At 40.0% G+C, this 21129-nt stretch overlaps 1 protein-coding gene across 1 annotated transcript in view; it reads left to right on the top strand.

Moving 5' to 3' along the window:
* Ubr1 (ubiquitin protein ligase E3 component n-recognin 1) overlaps positions 1-21129 on the top strand; it is a 129508-nt gene that overhangs the window by 52323 nt on the left and 56056 nt on the right. The window contains exons 13-22 of the mRNA XM_075961904.1: positions 1876-1975; positions 3012-3140; positions 7518-7698; positions 8533-8594; positions 8855-8965; positions 13255-13320; positions 13558-13659; positions 15735-15798; positions 19550-19674; positions 20654-20706. Coding sequence (XP_075818019.1) covers positions 1876-1975; positions 3012-3140; positions 7518-7698; positions 8533-8594; positions 8855-8965; positions 13255-13320; positions 13558-13659; positions 15735-15798; positions 19550-19674; positions 20654-20706 — 993 coding nt within the window. The remainder of the gene's footprint in view (positions 1-1875; positions 1976-3011; positions 3141-7517; positions 7699-8532; positions 8595-8854; positions 8966-13254; positions 13321-13557; positions 13660-15734; positions 15799-19549; positions 19675-20653; positions 20707-21129) is intronic.

The raw sequence follows: 21129 nt of genomic DNA, 5'->3' as shown, positions 1-21129 counted from the left end.
AAGCTGTTCTGAAACCTTACGAAAACACGTTCAGAAATGTCCTTGTTTAGGAAATTGTCATTAAGTCCTGTTTTCTGCTACGTTATCTGCTTAATTTTCCCTGAAAGTTGCTTTTAAAACAGTAATTACTACAAATGTTTAAGTATCTCTAAGTTCTTTTAGAATTTGTTCTCTGCAGTCCAGCCATGCACTCTATTTCCTGATTACCTAAACATAAAATAAACCCTTGGTGTGAGTGGGTACTCTGTTCATATTCCCTACAGAAATTTTAGTTCTCCACAAGCAGTGAATTCCAACTTTGAGTAGCCTTTCCAAGCATTAAAAAGTTTCTTGAGCCGGGCAGTGGTGGCGCACGCCTTTAATCTCAGCACTCGGGAGGCAGAGGCAGGCAGATCTCTGTGAGTTCGAGGCCAGCCTGGTCTACAAGAGCTAGTTCCAGGACAGGCTCCAAAGCTACAGAGAAACCCTGTCTCGAAAAACTAAAAAAAAAAAAAAAAAAAATGTTTCTTGAACTTTCGTTCCTTTTGTGGCTTTTTCCTTGTTTGGTTCTGGTCCTTTTGTCCATTTAGAAAAAAATAAGTCACTTCGTAAGGACAGCAATTATATCTGCCAAGTCTTTTCTAAATTAATGTTCCTCTCTGCTGAACCTGTTCCTGTTGAGTGAGTGCCATTTGTGTGTCGAGAAATGAATACCAACTGGTCAACCCAGTAAAGTAAAAGGGATGGGGTGTTAGGAATATTTTTTTTAAGACGATCCTCTCTGCTGACACAAATAATTCCAGTCAGACCAAATTAGACTGAATAAAAGATGTCAACATTTAATGCAGCACTCCCGGCTGGCCCGGGAAAGCATGGTGAGGGGAAGAGAGCAGGCAAGACCATGCAATACCCGGAGACCACATGTTCCTTTTCTAGGTGGCATCCTAAATAGCCTGTGGGAGCGGTCACTGCTTGGCGGGCTTTCTTGGAGGTGGAGTCCAGACCAAGGCAACTCCCAGGGGAGGGGGCTTGAAATGGAGCTTCCTGCTCCATTGGCATTCCAAGGATGGGTGACATGGGCTGGGGTGATGCCTCCAATCATCCCAGACTCCTTGGATATAGGGGTGTTAGAGGGCTGGGATCTCACTTTCAATCAAACACAGGGGAGAGGGAGAATTAACATCTCCTTACTGCCATCTTATTCATGTTCATGTTCCGAGTCCCATATATATATATATATAAATGACACACACACACAGGAATGTATTTTGTTTCATTGAGTGCAAAGTAATTTTTAATAGTTTATTGTATCCTGAGAACTTATTCATGGTAAATTTTGTTCCCACTGAAACTAATTATTGTCTTTTCAGCCAAAAGAAATATTCATTTGGTGAATTGTATACTAACATAGTTGTAGGCCTGCTCATCTCTCCAGATTTGTACATCTAATGTGCAAGGCATGGTGACACAGGTTTACATCCTTGTGGACTCTGAGTTCTGAAAACCTGGAGGTAGAAGTCTTTTTTAAATCAGCTGTGCCTCAAAGGATTTGACTTGGCCCTTTGGGTGACAGTTATGATAAATCTGTGGAGTCTCGTCCTGTATTTACCTACAGGAGTCTGTGTCAGGCCTGTCCTGTGACAGCTAAGCTGTTCCCTTCATCATTCTGAAACAGCTTAGGAAGCCATGCTTAGCTTTGATGCCTCTCTCCTGAAGATGATTCCCTTAGTTTACTAGTTTTATATAAATAAAGCGAAATAAATAACTCTAGTTCTGCCCCAGAGGCCCTAATTACTGTAGGAAATTAAAATTCACAGTGTTGATGAATCAGTATTGTCTGTAACCCTGAGAACCTTCGAATCATCTGACCTATTTCTTTTTCTCCTGAAATGACAGATACATCCTGATTAGCAAGCCTCTAATATGGACAGAAAGGTTAAGAGTGCAATTCCTTGAAGGTTTCCGGTCTTTCTTGAAGATTCTTACCTGTATGCAGGTATGATAATTCTTTGGTGTACCAATAAAAGAAAATTAACTTTAACACCCTCCCCCCATTTTTTCTACTATTTTGAGATTTTGTTTGTTTGTTTGTTTGTTTGTTTGGGTGTCTTGACTGAATATGTATTTGTGTACCCTGTGCATGCCTGATGTTTGTGTGCCAGAAGAGAGTGTTGAATTCTCTGGAAGTCACTGGAATTTCAGATTGTTGTAAACCAGCATGAGGGTGCTGGAAATCAAACCCGAGTCCTCTAGAAGAACAGTCTGTTCTCTTAAACCACTGACTTATCTCTCTAGCTTTTTTCCTTCCTTCCCTCCCTCCCTCCCTCCCTCCCTCCCTCCCTCCCTCCCTCCCTCCCTCCCTCCCTTCTTCTTTCCTTTTTTTCTCTTTCTTCCTTCTTTCTTTTCTTTTCTTTTTTTTCTTTCTTTTTTGTATACAGTGTTCTGCCTGCACACCAGAAGACAGCACTAGATCTCATAATAGATGGTTGTGAGCAGCCATGTGGTTGCTGGGAAATGAACTCAGGTCCTCTTGAAGAGCAGCCGGTGCTCTTAACCTCTGAGCCATCTCTCCAGCCCCATTTTCTCATTTTTCAAAAGAAGTTAATAGTGGTTTTCATAGACAGTTTCTCTAATGTAGTAGACATAGGATATAAACACTAACTTGTCCTTGCTTTTATAGATACTCATGTGTGTAATTAGTTACTGCTGCTACTATTAATGCTCATTGAATGCTTACCACACAATAAATATATGTAAGACTACATATTATCTGCAGCTTATAGTTTTATTTTGCTATTATGATTCTTGTTTTACACATGAGGTAATGGGAACTTCTCACTGCTGGTATTTGTGGTCAGATACCCATGAACTGTCTACTCCTGAAACCTCGTATTCTAACTCATATATTCTGTAGTTTACCAGCCATGTTAAGTTACTGTGCACTTATGAATATAAATCCTTGTATATTTATATTTTCCCATAAGGGAACAGCGACAAAAAAGGGCCATGGACTGACAACTCTTTCCTTCCAGGGAATGGAAGAAATCAGAAGACAAGTTGGGCAGCACATTGAAGTAGACCCTGACTGGGAGGCTGCCATTGCTATACAAATGCAGCTTAAGAATATTTTGCTCATGTTCCAAGAGTGGTGTGCTTGTGATGTAAGTCAAAGATTTGGTAGTAGGATTAGTACCTTTGTAAGTGCTCTAATAGTTATTAGTAGCACAGTTTTGTGCTATAGCTTCGTTGATGTAAAAGTTTATAATGTGACAGCCTTAGATACTTAAAATTATATTATTGTATGGAAAGAAAATTTATTCTTCTGTATTTGTTTAGAAAATGTATCCCCGGGGCTGGAGAGATGGCTCAGTGGTTAAGAGCATTGCCTGCTCTTCCAAAGGTCCTGAGTTCAATTCCCGGCAACCACATGGTGGCTCACAACCATCTGTAATGAGGTCTGGTGCCCTCTTCTGGCCTGCAGACATACACACAGACAGAATATTGTATACATAATAAATAAAAATAAATATTTGGAAAAAAAAAAGAAAATGTATCCTAGAGTAGTTCACTTATTTAGGAGAATTACAAAGTTTAAAAGTATCTGCCTTGGGGCTAGAGAAAGGGTTAATCTGTTCAGAGTACTTAATGACTTTCCAGAGGACCTGGCTTCAATTCCCAACATTCATCTGGTGGCTCATAACCATCTGTAATTCCATCCATGGGATCTGACACCCTCTTCTGGCCTCCACAGGTAGTGTACATACATGATACACAGATGAATGATGAAACAGCCATACGCATAAAAATAATAAAGTAGTTTTTAAATGTATGTTGGGACCACTGGAAAGATGTTTCAGTGGCTAGGAGTGCATGGTGCTCTTGCACAGGACCCACATTTGTTTCCCAGCACACACATCGTGCATCTGACAACCACCTATAGCTGCATTTGCAGGGGACTCTCACACCCCTGGCCTTCTGGGGCAACTGTACATATATGCACATACTATACACACACACACACACACACACACACACACACACACAATTAATGTAAAAATGAATCTTTTTAAAAATTGTATGTCTTAGGTGTGGTGGTATATACCTATAATCTTAGCACTTGGGAGGCTAAGGTAAGAGGATTGCTCTGAACTTCAAGGCCAGCCAGAACTATATATCAAAGACTCCTTTGAAACCTATCTATCCCAAATTTTCTCATATATATTTATGAATTTATTTTAAAAAATGATTAATAGTATGATAACTTGCATCATGAAAATTTTAAAATATTTCAAGAATAGAGAGGAATGAATATTTATTTAATCACAAAGTTTCTTACATATTATATTAATCCACTTAAAAATGACTTTAATTTATGAAATAAATGTATTTCTTAACCAACAATTTTAGACCATAACCCTTTGTCTATAGAGATTCAATCCTAGTCTAGGGAGGTAGCTTAGTCAGTAAAATGCTTGCCACGAAAGCATAAGGACCTGAGTTCTATTGAGCTCCAGCATCCACATAAAAAGACAGCCAAAGTGTTGTGTGCTTGTAATTCTAGCAATGGGAGATGGGGTAGAGACATGAGGTTCCCTGGGGCTCTCTGGCCAACCATACTAACTAATAGATAAGTCCGGGTTCCAGTGAAAAACAGGGTGGATGTTCCTGAGGGATAACGCCCAAGGTTACCTCTGCATCCATAGGCATATGCATGTACACATTACTCACACACACACGCACACACACACAAAAATCCCCAAAGATCCCCCCTGCAAGAGAATATGACTTTATTCATTCATTCGTTCACTCATTCGTGTGTGCCCATTTGTACATGTGTAGAGACTAGATGTTGACATTGGGTGTCTGTCTTATTCAGGCAGTGTCTTTCACTGAATCCGGGCCTTACCATTTCAGCTAGACTGGCTGGCCAGCAAGCCCTCTGGAATCTCTTGTCTCTGCTCCCCAGCACTGTGGTTATAGGTAGCTACCAGATTCAGCTTTTTTTTTTCTTTTTGGTTTTTTGAGACAGTGTTTCTCTGTGTAACAGCTTTGGCTGTCCTGTAGATCAGAATAGTCTCAAATTCACAGAGATCCAGGGTGTTGGGATTAAAGGCATATACTACCACCACCCAGCTTTTATTTGGTACTTGAGATCCAAACTTGGATTCTTCACACAGCAAGCCATCTTTGTAGCAGATACTCTTTTATTTTTACTGAGAAATTTGACATTTTCTGAGTCAGTTCCACCATTTCCTCCAGTTTTCTGTATAGTCCTCATGTTCTGACCAGGGCTCTGTGTCATCACTGTGTCTCCACCTTTTCCTTCTTTTATCTAAAATCAGTGCCTTTCTCAAGGCTCTTGGTTCCAGTTATGGTGCTCTTCCTGGAATTCGTCTCCTTGGTTGTCTCCATTTGTTTTTTCTCCCCTACTTACTCTAGTGCCTGTGGGCACAAAGGACTCCCTTACTTGCTTTTGTCGCCTCCTTACACTACATTCTTCTTTATTTTTCTTTTTCCTTCTGTGACCAGCAGAAGTCACAGGTTCAATGTGACAGTCTCTCAAATACAATAAACTTAATTTAGTGTGGTAGCTTTATAAAACAGGACAGGAGTCTTGGCCAACAACTAACCGAACATATCCTTTGGCTCCTCATCCCCAGGAAACATCATGCAGCCAGGAGATTTTGTCCAGGGGTGTTGGTCATCACCACATTGCCTCCATCTTCTGAAGTCATCTGTCTGTCTGTCTCCCTCCTATTATCTATCTATCTGTCTGTCTATCTATTTATCTATCATCTTTATAGCTATAATAAATATAACATGCGTGTATGTATATAGAATATATAAAATACTATCTTTACACATTAGGTCTCAATATTTCTTTAGAGTTTGATTCTCTTCCTATCAATGGATTAGAAGTATTTTTAGAAAAAAAATAAGTAACTCATTTAATAAGCATATTTAAAAGTCTTTTCTTGGTTTTCATATTCCTTGGGTTTTTTTTTTTTCTGTAGTGTTGACTTGAGTTAAATTCTTAGATCATCTTGAATTTTTCCCCCCTCTGGTTTTCAGAGACCTACACAATCCTAATAGTTTGTCAGTTATCAGCTCCACCTAGTGGTCACCTTTCTTCCAATTCTTCCTTCTTGCCAAAAGAGATTCCCAAATATTCCCTTTATAAAGGTCTTTCGTGCCTTCTACTTAATTAAATTAATTAATTAAAGCGATAAGTTACCCAAACTGTAGTCTCACTTCAGTTGTTGTGCCAAATGGTTGTACTTAAATTAATATATTTTTATATTTCAAACTCAGAATATCTTAAATTGATTTATCACTTCCTTCAGTTTCGAAGTTATATTTGCTTATCCCGACTCCCCTTGTTTTATTGTTGTTCTTCCATACAAGAAATTTCAGAGCCTACATATTCTGTGTGTTTGTTAATCAATATACTGATACCTAAGAAGAGTGTTCCCAAAATGTATGACTATGGAGTTTTTTTTCTTAAAGATAAAGCTAGTGTGGGAAGCACTGTATTAAGTAACCTGAATGACTGAGCTTCTCTTTTCCACCAGACTTACTTAGATTTGATTCTTCTGCATCCCAAATGTGTATCATCTTCCTGGTAGTGGTTGTGGCTCCTCACTTTATCCTTTTCTTTCTTCACCTTTGGTGACCCACATTAATTCTTGAAAAATCGATTCCATTACTCTTCTCACATTGTCAATATATTTACATATTGCAGTATTTCCAGTGTAAAGTTCAGTAACTCCATCCATCAAACCTTTGATTCCCTTATTTTTCTTTTCCTTTTTAAAAGATATCTCCTTAGAATGCCTCCTCATTTTTCTCTTGCTTAAATTCTTTTTGTATGTATGTATGTGTGATATGAGGATTCAAACCTAGGGATTTTTGTATTAGAAACATCTGGATGTGTTGGCACATGCCTTTAAACCCAGCACTTGGGAGGCAGAGAAAGGTGAATCTCTGTGAGTTCAAGGCCAGCCTGGTCTAAAGAGTGAGTTCCAGGATATCCAGGACTGTTACACAGAGAAATCCTATCTTGAAAACCAGAAAAAGAAAAGAAAAGAAGAAAGAAACATATGTTCTGCCAGTTACTTTTCTATTCCCTTAGAAAACCCCACCCCACCCTCATGTGCTTGCACATGCACATGTGTATGTGTATTTCCTCTCCCTTCAGCATTGCTGAGGACTCAAACATAGTACGTCAAAGCTGCATCCCTAGACAAATACTGTGGGGTTTTTAGAACCCATTGAAAAGCTGCTTTCAAAAGTATGTCTTCCCAATTTACACTTTTTCTTTTTAACATATTGAATTTATACCATTTAAGTGGTGCCTACAATTTTTACTCTGATTATAAATATTTATATTTTATATTTCCTCTGGTTTTACATCCTATGGAGATAGCCCTGGGACTACATAAAACAGTTTTGTACTTATATTTAATAAATATTTATTGAGATAGTAGGTGACAAAGTAGCTAACTTGTCAATATATTTGTATTTTTCTTTTCCCTTAGGAAGATCTCTTACTAGTGGCTTATAAAGAATGTCACAAAGCTGTAATGAGATGCAGTACAAATTTCATGTCTAGTACCAAGACAGTAGTACAATTGTGTGGTCATGTTTTGGAAACCAAGTCCTACAAAGTGTCTGAGGATCTTGTAAGCATACATCTACCACTCTCTAGAACGCTTGCTGGTGAGTATTTCTTGCCTTTTATTTATCTGTGATACATTTTGTAGATACTCTGAGTAGCAGTACTTTACTTTTTCCTTTGTTCCATATAGTCCCATTAGGTACTGGCATTAAAGACTGTCATTATTTCTATCCTTTGAGAGCTGTCACCACAGTAACTAAGTATAAATATTCATCTAAGTATAAACTTGGTAGTCTATCAACTACCCAAATTTTAAATATTTATAAATGTTGATTTTATATCACTTTATACCAAAATTGAGATTAAATTTAAATTCTTTTGGTATTTCTTTTTTATCTTTTACATTACATTTGTGTATTTATTTCTGTTATGGATGGGGACAATGTACCATGGTGAATGTGTATGGTGATCAGAAGATTAAGTTTTCTTCTTATGGGGGTTTGTTTTCTTCTGCCACCATGTGAGCTCTGGAGATTCAACTCCGGTCACTGGGCTTGACAACAAACACCTTTACTCACTGAGCCATATTTCTTTAAGAGTAGAATAAATATTTGGAGAGGCGGACTTTTAGTTTTATATGACATATATACAATGTAAGTTTTTGGTAATACTGTATTTCAAAATTAGAAGTTAATTGTTTCCATTTTGGAGTATCACTTGTAAGCTTAGTAAGCATGTGTGTGTGTTGGGGCTTGGAGTGTGGAGACTGAACCAAAGGCTTCCTGCACACTAAGCATGCACTCTGTGACTAAGACAAGTCCTCAACTCTAGTGAAAATACATTTCAATAATCCAACTTTCCAATCTTGATGAGTTAACTAAAAATACACTAATAGGGTTTAATTGCTTTCCTGTTTTCTTTTAAACATGATTTAGGTCTTCATGTACGTTTAAGCAGACTAGGTGCTGTTTCAAGACTGCATGAATTTGTGCCTTTTGTAAGTGACTCTTAAGTATTGAGTTGTTTATGTCCCATTTCTGGTCATCTCCATTGGTGGGTGGGAAAGAAAATCATATTTTTAACCCCTCTGAATAGTCACATTTAGTCACTTCACAGCTGAATATATCATGTAGCGATCTGAATAACAAAAAGACTTGAAAGGCATTGAGGGGAAGCTCTTCCATTTTACAGATTTCTTGCTTAATTTGAGGCATGTATAGTATGAGAAATAATGTGCTCGACCTCGCTGTGTTCCAGGAGGGCTTGCACGTAGACGTCCTAGTGGAGTACCCTTTGCGCTGTCTGGTGCTGGTTGCCCAGGTTGTTGCTGAGATGTGGCGAAGAAATGGGCTGTCTCTCATTAGTCAGGTATGGCACACACACCTGTGAATGAATTTTTTTTTAAGTGATTTGTCCATCGAGTTTGCCAAATATTTATTTTTATTCTCTTGTGTCATCTCTTAGATATGAAAATTCTGAGGCTCCTATAAGTATTCCTCCTTTTTCCTATTTACTATTTATCCCATCTGAATTATAAGAAGCTAGGATGCTTGTGTAGATAGGTGAAAGCCAGCAGTACACAGTCTCCATTAACTTATCCTTTTCCAAGGTTTATCTCAGTTTGAGACATTGAGTCTTCCCACCATCTGTCGTGTTTTCATTTTAATTTGTATGTGTGTGCGCGAGTGTTTTGCCTTCTTGTGTTTCTGAGCACCATGTATGTCAGTTTCCATTGGCGATCAGAAGAGGGCATCATATCCCCTGGGACTAGAGTTAGAGATGGTTGCGAGCCTCCATTTTGGTTGTTGGAGGTCAAAGCCAGGTCCTCTGGTAGGGCAGCCAAAGCTCTTACTCCCGGAGCCATCTCTCCAGCTCTCATTTGTCTTCTTTGCTGTTGTTTTTGTTTTGTTTCTGTGGTGGTTATTGAATATTAGAGGTAAGAGGTAAGCACTCACCATCTGCCCAAAGGGTACCCTATAGCTTAAGAGTATGACTCAGTGCTAAAATCCCTTTGTGCAGCTCTGAGTTCAGCCCTCAGCACCATTTAAAAATTACAATGGCTACTTTAATTATATTTCTTTCTATTTTAGGGAAACAGGGAGAAGTGCTTTTCCTAAAAGATTAAGAAACAGATTAAAAAAAACCATAATTTGTTATTGATTCTTTGGGACTTTCACATCATGTACCCCAATCTTACTCACTCCCATCTCCTCCATATCCTCCCCTCACCCCTACACATCCCCCCCAAAAAGACTCCCCAAAATCAATTAAAAACAAAACAAGCAAAAAACCGCCTCGCTTCTCCATCTTTTCAACACCCCTTCCTTCATTCTAGTGGCATTGGGTGCTGTGGTGTATCACACGGTAAACCCTTTTGTCTAGTCAGGCCTATCTGAAAAATGTTCATTGCAGTGAGTCATTGGGCTAGTTCAAGGCCTCTGGCACACCATCACTGTCACTGGATCCTCACCAAAACACCTCTTGGATACCCTGCTGTTGCCCCGAGTAATGGGGATCCTGTAGTTATAGTTCTGCAGGACAGTCCCTTCACTTCCTCCAGTAGGTCATAGATGGGATAGTGTTAGGGTGAGCTAACCCCAAGGCTTATGATGTGGGTCTTTCTGGGCCACTGGGACCGCCTCCCTCAGGCAAGGCACAGGGGCCAGCTCTCCCACCCCCATGGGGAGGAGTGGGGCTGTCTTTCCTAAGTAGGGAGGGAATGGAGCAGATCTCCTGCAGTGACCAGTGATGGGCAGGGCCAGCTATCCCTGGGCCAGTGAGAGGCACAGCAAGCTCAGCATGGCCTTCAAATTTCAACATGCTTGGTTCCTATGACTCCTGTGGTAACACAGGCCATGGGCATCATCACAGAATCCAGTTGCAGCAGGACCACAGACCCAGGCATGGCCTGAGCATCACTATGGCCCCAGTAGCAGCCCAGGCCACCCATATCACTATGGCTCCTGTAGCAGCAAGGCCCTCTGGCACCAACTTGATCTCAGGTGACTGTCCAGACCCTGGTCATCCTTACAGCTGTTAGTGGTACATCAACTCGGACCCTAGCTGCTGCTGGACCATGGACCGAGGCATAGCCCTAGGCAGCAGCTTGGGCCCAGACAATACCATGGCTCCATGTGGCAGTGCAGGCCACCCAAATCATTTTGTCCCCAATGGCAGCATGACCCTCAGACACCAACATGGCCACAGATTTTGGCCTAGACTCTGGACATCCATGTGACCTTGGTGGCACCACAGGCCACAAATATCAACACAGACTCTGACTATGGTAGGACCATGGCCCCAGACACGGTCCTCATTAGCAGCCTGAACTTGAATGTCATCCTGTCCCCAGGTGTCAGCACAGGCCACTCAGATCAGCATGGTCCTAGCTGCAGCATCACCCTCAGATCCCCACCTGACCCAGGTATTTTCACAGCCTTTGCTGGTATTGGGAGCCACAGATATCAATGCAGACCCTGGCTGCAGTAAGGACGTGGACCTAGACATGGCCCCACACTGCGCCTTAATATGGCTCTGGGTGGCAGCACAGGTCATCCAGATTAGCCTGGCCCCAGTGTCAGTGTGGCCCTTAGATACCAACATCAGCCGTTTGATCAGACCCCAGTTATCTGCACCACCTTCAATGGTTACTGAAGCCATGGACACCAACATAGGCCCTGGGTGTTGCAGGACCATGAACCCAGACATAGCCTGTCATTTTCCCCCCTCCATCATGTCCCCTGATGGCAACACGGCTCTTGAACACCAAAATGGCCACATGTATCGGCCTAGACCCTGGACATCCCTACAGCCTTGGTCTCAACATGGATCGTAGATGTCACCGTAGACTCCTGCTATGGCAGAATCATGGCCCACTTGTCACCCTGGTTCCGGGTTGCAAGCAGGCTAGCCAGCATCAACACATTCCTCACTGCCCTTGCCTCTTCAAGTCTGCCTCTTACCACAGCATACAAACCGTTCTGCCCCTCTCTCTCCCACTTCTCCACCGTGTATTTGTTCATCATCATAGCACCCACCGGCCCACCCCTCAGACAGCCTTGACTCTGAGGACACAGGCTGTCTGGTGGGTATCTTTTTCTCATCTAAGCCTCATGGCATCAGACAGGCTGTGGATGCCTTCAGGAGCCTGGACTGGGGCTACCTTGTGAGTGTTTTGCCTGCCAGAGCTGCATGGCCGGCAACAAACTTTTAAAGGTATCACTTAGAAGAAAAGTGGTGTTATGATTTTCTTCTTTCTCTCTCTCTTTTTTTGGTAATACAGATTAAATTCACTGCCTTGTACATGGTAGGCAAACAGCCTACCACCCATCTCCTCTTTCTTTTATTGTTACTATTGTTTTGGGACAGGGTGTTTGCAGTCCAGGCTGACCTCAAACATATGGCAGTCCTGTCTCAGCCTCCCATGTGCTGATATTACATATGTGAACTGCTGCACCGACGTGATGGAGGAAGGTCATTGGTTAATTAATAAAGAAACTGCTTGGCCCTGATAGATTAGAACATAGGTGGGTGGAGTAAACAGAACAGAATGCTGGGAGGAAGAGCAAGTGAGCTCAGACGCCATGCTCCCCTCTCCCGGGCAGACGCGATGAAGCAAGCCACCAGGTCAGACATGCTGAATCTTTCCCGGTAAGACTGGTGCTACACAGATTATTAAATATGGGTTAGGCAAGATGTGGAATTAGCCATTAAGAGGCTAGAACAAATGGGCCAAGCAGTGTTTATATAAATACAGTTTGTGTGTCGTTATTTTGGGGCATAAGCTAGCCAGGCGGCCGGGAGCTGGGTAGTAGGAAGAGGCCCACAGCTCTTACTACACCGACGGATTTTTTTTTCTTTTTCTGAGACAGGGTTTCTCTGTAACTTTGGAACCTGTCCTGGAACTTGCGCTGTAGACCAGGCTGCTCTCGAACTCAGAGAGATCCTCCTATCTCTGCCTCCCAAGTGCTGGGATTAAAGGTGTGCGCCTCCACCGCTTGGCTGCACCTAGGGATTTATGTATTAGAGACATCTGCTGGGTATGGTGGCACACAACTTTAATCCCAGCACTCAGAAGGTAGAGTAAGGTGGATCTTTGAATTTGGGGCCAGTCTGGTCTACAGAGTGAGCTCCACAACAGCCAGAGCTACATAGAGAAACTCTGTCTTGGGGCTAGGAAAAAGAAAACTTTTCTCAGAAGGCAGCTTAAAGGAATTGCTCTTCTCCTTCCGCCATCTGGGTCTAGGGATTTAACACAGGGTGTAGGCTTGGCAGCATCTTCATCTGTTGAGCCATCCGACTAAAGATATGTCTGTGGGTAAATCACTTTTTGCACAAGCATGGGGGAGGACCAGAGCTTGGGGTCTAGCATCCACATAAGTCAGGTGGACTCGACAGCCCGTTATCCTAGCTGTAGGAGGCTGAGTCGGAATCCTCACAGCAAACCGGCTAGCTAGAGTAACCAGATCAGGGAGCACTGGTTCTTATTTGAGAGATCCTGACTCTATACAAAGTGAAAGCCACTGAGGAAGACAGCTGATGTTAACATCTGGTCCACACACCCATCCTTCTACATAAAAACAGATGCAGTACATGGAGAAAGAAGATTTTTGTTTCCAATAAATCCCTTTAGCGTCTGTCTGCCATTTCTTTTACAGGTTTTTTATTACCAGGATGTTAAATGCAGGGAAGAAATGTATGATAAAGATATCATCATGCTTCAGGTTAGATTTTCATTTCCTTTTTATATTTTTTATTTTTCATATGTTTCTTGTATTTCTTAAAATAAGAAGAAATACTGTTTGTAAGTTCAGTTTGTCTCACCTTTAACTGAACATAGAAATAGAATGGGCAATCTATTATCATCTTCAAAATTACTGTGTAGTTTTCTGAAGGGATTATTAGAGACAAGTGTTCTTCCACTTAATACATAGAAATGAGACTTTCAATTTCTTTTACAGATTGGTGCTTCTATAATGGATCCCAACAAGTTCTTGTTACTGGTACTTCAGAGGTATGAACTAGTCGATGCTTTTAACAAGACCATATCCACGAAAGACCAGGTAAGCAATGGAGATTGGTATGTGAATTAACTCCAAAGGAAATATCGTTGTCACAATTTAGTTATATTTTAAAAGCATCTTTTTTGCATATTTAGTTAGCCTTCCATATCTGGATTCTGCATCTACAGATACATCATACTAGGGATCAGATATTTTTTAAATTGTATCTCTACTAATATATAAGCTTTTTCCTCAAACAGTGCTATACAGCCACTATTTAGATGACATTTACATTTGTATTAGGTATTATAAGTGTATAGGTCATACATGGATACTATATCATTTTACAATGGACTTGAGCATCCTTGGATTTTGGTGTCTTGTTTGGAATGTCCTAGATGTCTAGGAACCATGGTGTATCTCATACTCTGGAACAACTATACTTCCAAACATCATATGTGCACATAGAATGCACAAATACACAAACATATGTACTCGTTTTCACTCTAGAAAACCTAGGTTCTCTATAGATCAACAAAGAAAAAAATGTCTTTTAACATATTTCCTCCAGAAAATAAAGTGCCAGTAATTTGTTTTTAAAGCAAAAGCTTTATTCTGTGTGTACCATTTTATACTTTGTAGCCTGTGCTTAACAAAATATTATGGTAGGATTGTTTTTCTTGTAACTGAATAAAATCCATGCTCAAACTCAGAGATCTGCCTGCATCTGCCTCTCAAGTGCTGGAATTAATGGTATGCACTACCACCCTATTTATCATTTTTACATATCTTTTTTAATGGCTATATAGCAGTTCCATTGCGTGTAGAAAGCATTATGCTTTTTGCTTTGTTTTGTTTTTCAAGACTGAGTTTCTCTCTCTAGCTTTGGAGCCTGTCCTGAAACTCACTCTGTAGATCAGGCTGACTCACAGAAATCCCCCTGCCTCTGCCTCCTGAGTGCTGAGATTAAATTGTACATTACCACTGTCCATCCCAAGCATTATACTTTCCTCTTATTACTAAAGTTTTCCTAGTTTTGATATTGCAAACGTCTGTAACAGAAGTATTAAATACACACGTCTAATTGTTTTAAGATGCATTTTGTATGTAAATTTGATGAATAAAACTGCTTGATTTTTCTTTAGGTTCTTAGTAAGTATTGACAGATCAGTGCCTGCACACTTCTGACAGCGTGAGGGTTTCATTGTCACCTCTGCATTGTTTTCATAGTTGAAGTACTAGCTTATAAAGTAACTCTGCCTTTTTGTTTGTTTGTTTTTTAAGACAGGGTTTCTCTGTGTCCCTGACTGTCCTGGAACTCACCCTGTAGATTAGGCTAGCCTTGAACTCAGAAATCCACTTGCCTGTGCTTCACAAGTGGCTGGGATTAAAGTATGCACCACCACCTAGCAAAACTGACTGTCTTAAATTTATTAAATTCTTTGCTTTATTCTTCTAACTTAGAAGTCACTTACAAATGCCCAAAGAATAAACTAAAGAAAGGAAATTAATTTTTAGTCACTTTATACTTCATGAAAAATAACTGATTTTATCAGTAGAACTCGTTTATGTTTTAGGGACGGGTAGTTTTATCACCTAGGACGCCTACTCTAAGCCACTTTCTCACTCTCCCAGTAAGACAGAAGCTGATAGTAGAGAAAGGAAAAGATTAGAATTTGTTTGATTTAGTACAAATAACAATGTGGAGATAATGAAGAAAGTTACAGTTTAAGAGCTGTTATTGAATACTTTATGTGTCAGATGCAAGCTTTGGCACCTACTTATTGCTGTGCTCTGAAGAAAGCTCTAGTCTAGATGGGCCGTGAGTTGAATTAAGAAATGCAGATTTGGCCAGGCGGTGGTGGTGCACGCCTTTAATCCCAGCACTCGGGAGGCAGAGGCAGGCGGATCTCTGTGAGTTTGAGGCCAGCCTGGACTATAAGAGCTAGTTCCAGGACAGGAACCAAAAGCTACGGAGAAATCCTGTCTCAAAAATCGAAAGAAAGAAAGAAAGAAAGAAAGAAAGAAAGAAAGAAAGAAAGAAAGAAAGAAAGAAGAAAGAAAGAAAAAAGAGAAAGAAATGCAGACTTGAAGTTTTGTGGTTCTTATGTAACTATTTTTTTTTAATTCTATAGGATTTGATTAAACAGTATAATACATTAATAGAAGAAATGCTTCAGGTCCTCATCTATATTGTGGGTAAGATTAAAATGTTTTGAAATGGAACATGATTTACCTTTTAGAGAATGTTAAATAAAATATAATGGGCAGTTGTCTTCTGTTGTACATCTACATAAAATATCAGAGATTAATGTGACCAGTGTGATGGATAGATTTACAAAGTTCTCTAAAACATGAACCTTGCATATTTTTTTCTCAGTATTGGAGATCAAACCCAGGGCCTTCCGCATGTTAGGCAAGTGCTCTACCACTAAGCTAAACTACATCCCCGGTAACCTCTTAATTTTTATACTTGACTTTTATTGTTGGGCTTTGAAGGTCTAGGTACAAGTATCCTGACTAGAAATGTTTGTTTTTTTTTTTAATTTACTTACTTTACATTCTGACTGCAGTTTTCCTTCCCTCCTCCAAGTCACCCTGCCTCCCCATCCTCTCCTCCTCCTTTTCTATTCAGAAAAGGGCAGGCCTCCCATGGTTATCAACAAAATATAGCATATTAAGCTGCAGTAAGACTAAGTACCTCCTCTTGTATTAAGGCCAGGCAAGGCGACCTAATATGAGGAATAGGGTCCCAAAGCCAGAAAAAGAGTCAAAGACAATGCTGCCATTGCTAGAGTCACACAGATGACAAGCTATACAACCGTAGCATATGTGCAGACGGCTTAGGTCACTCCCGTGCAGACTCCCTGGTTGTCGGTTCAGTCTCTGTGAGCCCCTATGGGCCTAGGTTATTAATCTACTTATTTAGTGCTAACATTTACGTGTGTACATGAAATTTAAATATATCCTGGGTCCAAGTTAAATGTTTTAATCATGCTATCCTTGCAAGTTACTTTGTGTAAATAGTAGAGTGAGAAGGATGGTGTGAGCTTCCTGTGTGGGTGCTGGGAACAAAACTTGGCTCCTCTGCAAGAGCAGCCCAGTGCTCTTAGCTAATGAACCACCTTTCAAGCCCCATTTCTGGCTTACAACGGGATGATATAAATAAGTAGAAATGTTTGGGCTAGGAGTTAGATAATGAAGTCTTGGCCTTGCTTTCAGTTATTTGATGTGGGAGTGATTTCTTATTAATAAAGAAACTGCCTAGACCCATTTGATAGGCCAACCCTTAGGTAGGCGGAGTAAACAGAACAGAATGCTGGGAGAAAGAAGCTGAGTCAAGGAGTCGCCATGATTCTCCCACTCTAGGCATGATTCTCCCACTCTAGGCAGACGCTGGTAAGCCAGCTTGTGGGCTACACAGATTATAAGAAATGGGCTAGTCCAGGTGCGAGAGTTAGCCAAGAAAAGGCTAGATATAATGGGCCAAGCGGTGTTTAAAAGAATACAGTTTCCGTGTAATTATTTCGGGGCATAAGCTAGAGCTAGCCATGTGGGCGGCCGGGTGCCAGGGACGCAGCCCCGCTGCTCCTATTTCAACGGTTATTAAGAACTTGCTATATAATCTTTGAGTTTCAGATTCCTAATCCATACAGTGTAAAAGGAACCTACTCTAAGGTTGCTTCTGAGACTGTGATCCTGGGGGAGACCCCTTTGGTAAATATATATATATATGTGTATTTGAAAATTATAAAATTTACAAATGTGAAAATGAGTTATTATAAACAAATCATTTAACAAATTCTTTATGAAATATGATTTAAAGAATATCTAATATGATCTCTTATGGATATCATAGATCTTTGTATAGATGTTACAGTGTTGAGAACTAGTGGTGAAAGCAGGTCATGAAGGCAGAGTGGAGGAGGGTAAAGAAAGGAGACTAGTGGAAGGGACATGGGATAGTATGGGAGATGGATACAGTCAAAGTCCCTGATACAGTGAAAGAAACTGTCCTTATGAAACCCAGTGCTCTGTTTAATGAATGTATGTCAATGAAAGTTTCAGTAGGACCAGAGAAGTGACTCAAATTGGTAAAGTGTCTACTGCGCAGGCACGAGGACCTGAATTCACTTTCCAATATGCCTATAAAAGCTAGAGAGGGAGGCAGCACACACCTGTAATCCCAGAACCGAGGAGATTAGGATAGCAGGGTCCCTAATGAGCAGGTTTGCCAGCAGGTTGGACTATATCAATGAGCTCCAGATGCAGTGAGCCATCCTATCTTAGGAATAAGGCAAAGAGCAAGGCCCCCAGTGAAGACCCCTGATACTGATTTCTGTCTCCCCACATTCACATACCTAAACATACATATATATATATATATAAATTTTATACATATATATATATAAATTTTTATACAAATATACATTAAATATAGTAAGAGAAAACATATGTTTTAAGTCTTAAAGCAGTGGGCATTAGATATTATTGACACCAGCAACATTTCTGTAGTTAATATAGCAGTTTCTAATCTCTAATTGATAGGGCGTTTTGTTTATGTATTTGTAACCTGGGCCTGGGAATGTATCTCAGTGGTAGAGTATGTGCCTAGCATGTATAAGTACTGGACTTGATAAAAATAAATACAATTTTTATCATGTAAGCCATTAATTTTATTTTTCAGTTTTCATTTTGTTCTTTTATGTATTTATTTATTTTTCTGTCTGTGTCTTTCTTTCTCTGCCCGTGTGTGTGTGTGTGAGAGAGACACACACACACACACACAGAGAGAGAGAGAGAGAGAGAGAGAGAGAGAGAGAGAGAGAGAGAGAGAGAGAATGCTGCTTGTCTGTATGTCTGAGTGAGTGTATGGGCACGTGTGTCTGTGTGTGTGTATATTTATGCATATATGTGGAAGACAGAAGAGGGTATCAGTTCCTTAGAGCTGGTGCTTTTGAGCCACCTACCTTGTTACACAGATAGTGGGATCCAAACTCATTATTGTACAAGAAAAGCTCTTAACCTCTGGGCCAGTTTTTCTGCCCCTGTTTTTTTGTTTTTTTTTGGGGGGGGGGGGTGTTTTGTTTTGTTTCCCAGTTTGTTTTTATTTTATTTTTTGCTCTTTTTTCTTTTTAAGACAGGGTCTCACTATTCAACTCTGACTGACCTGGAACTCATTATGTAGGCCAGGCTTGCCTCCAGCTCATACAGATTTGCCTGCCTCTGTCTCGTACTTGCGGGTGTTAAAGGTGTATCTCGACATTCCTGATCTTAATGATTTATTACTATTTTTATTTATTATTTTTAGTGTAGGTGTGGTGTGTGTATGTGAGTATAGGTGCCCTTTGAGTCCAGCAGTATTGGATCCCATGGAGCTGGATTAGCAGGTAGTTGTGAGTGTCCTGATACAGCTTCTAGGAATAGAACTTGGCTCCTCTGCAACCACCTATTCAACCACCTTTCCTTTTTTTTTTTTTTTTGGATTTTTGAGACAGGGTTTCTCTGTAGCTTTTTGGTTCCTGTTCTGGAACTAGCTCTTGTAGACCAGGCTGGCCTCGAACTCACAAAGATCCGCCTACCTCTGCCTCCCGAGTGCTGGGATTAAAGGCGTGAGCCACCACTGCCTGGCTTCAACCACCTTTCCCACCTATTGATTTGATTTTTGAAACCTGGTCTTATTCTGTGACCCAAGATAGCCTTTCAGTTGGTCATCCTCCTGTCTCAGCTTCCCAGGGCCGGTACTACAGTTAAAATCAGGGCTGAATTCTCAATGCTGTCTCCTTCAATAGATAGTTCTTTGTCTTATTTTGGGGAAATATTGAAATAATTTTGATTTGTCTGTTATAGACTCAATCTAATGCAGTGTTCTTGGTATAAGTGCATTTGTTAGAACAAAACTTAAATAGAAACCAATGAAGCTTTCTGTTTTTGTTTCTCATGGTATTAGGGGAGCGTTATGTACCTGGAGTGGGGAATGTCACCAAGGAGGAAGTCATAATGAGGGAGATCACTCACTTGCTCTGCATTGAGCCGATGCCACACAGCGCCATTGCCCGAAACCTACCTGAGAATGTAAGTCTACTCTCCTTTCCTTTAAAACAATTTTTATTTAAAAATTTTAATTATATGTGTATGGGCCTTTTGCCTACATGTTTCTAAGTGTTCCACATTCAAATTTGGTGTTCTTAGAGGGTGTTGGATCCCTTGGAACTGTAGCATAGGCAGTTGTGAGCCAATGTATGGGAACTAGGTCCTGACCCCGGGACTCCTGTAAGGGCAGCCACTGCCCTTAACCACTGAGCCTTCTCTCTAACCACTCAGTTTTTGTTGTTATTGGTGTGATTGGTTTGTTTGTTTTCTGTTTTTTTCTTCCTTCCTTATTTCTTTTTTTAATTGGAAGTTGACTTCAAATTTCAGGAAAATTTGCTAAACAAAATGACCCATATTTTTATCTTAGAGTTGTAAAGCAATTACTTTTCAGTTTTTAGTCATATAAACTTTAGTTCCAGGGAAGTGCTCCTGCCATGTGTTTCTGGTTGGAGGCTATTTATTCTGTTTTCTTTGCTTTCACGGATTAGTAAAGCATGGACATGCACCTAATGTTGTTTATGAATATATAATATATTACCACATTTGGCTTCTTTTTAAACACTGTGTATATAGCTAAATTGTAGAGTGCTTGCCATAAGGCCCTGGGTTAAATTAAAAAACAAAACAAAAGAGCAAAAATGAAGAAGAAAGGGAAGGAGGATGGGAGCTAAAGATTGTGTGTGTGTGTGTGTACATACATATACATATGAAGGTAAACTCAGAGAGCTAATTTCTTGTGATACATAAGATTCTATATCTTAATAAATCAATTCCCTACAACATATTGGCTCCATATGTAGTTTTAATAAATAGTGCAGTTAATCTTTTACTTTATCATGTATAAAGTACTTCACAGTACTTCAGTACTTTAGAGATGAAGTTTAAAATGTGTTTGTGTTCCCAGTAAGAAACAAAAATTCATTACCTGAAGGTAACAATGTCAAAAATGTTGTTTCAACAGGAAAATAACGAAACTGGCTTAGAGAATGTCATAAACAAAGTGGCCACATTTAAGTAAGTGTTTAATATCTGAGAGATAAACTGGTCTTTATTTTTATACCTGATACTTTGTAGAAGATCTGAACTTTTCTATAGAGCTCATAGGAATAAGAATGCAATGTGGAATCGAGGAAAGAAAATGAGGGGTGCCCCAGGCACTAACTAACTGTATTTAATGATGAAATAATTAAAAGTGTCTATTAATGAAACGAGGTTCTAAGTTTGGTAAATGAGAAATTTGTCTAGTGGTAGTAGGTGATTTAGACAGTAAACTAGTAAGACTATCTGATAACTCTTTCCCAATCATTTGAAGCTATAACTTCATTGCTTTATAAGTTTTTATTGTATATGCTAACTGTACTTTATAATCCTTACACGCTTTGTCATGTCTAAAGTGAAAATGTTAGTTGGATTAATTCTTCAGATTTGGAAAATTTA

This window comes from Microtus pennsylvanicus, chromosome 2 (assembly GCF_037038515.1).
Source record: "Microtus pennsylvanicus isolate mMicPen1 chromosome 2, mMicPen1.hap1, whole genome shotgun sequence".
Classification (NCBI taxonomy): domain Eukaryota; kingdom Metazoa; phylum Chordata; class Mammalia; order Rodentia; family Cricetidae; genus Microtus; species Microtus pennsylvanicus.
The sequence above is the reverse complement of the archived record's forward strand: the minus strand, read 5'-3'. Positions and strand labels throughout refer to the sequence as shown.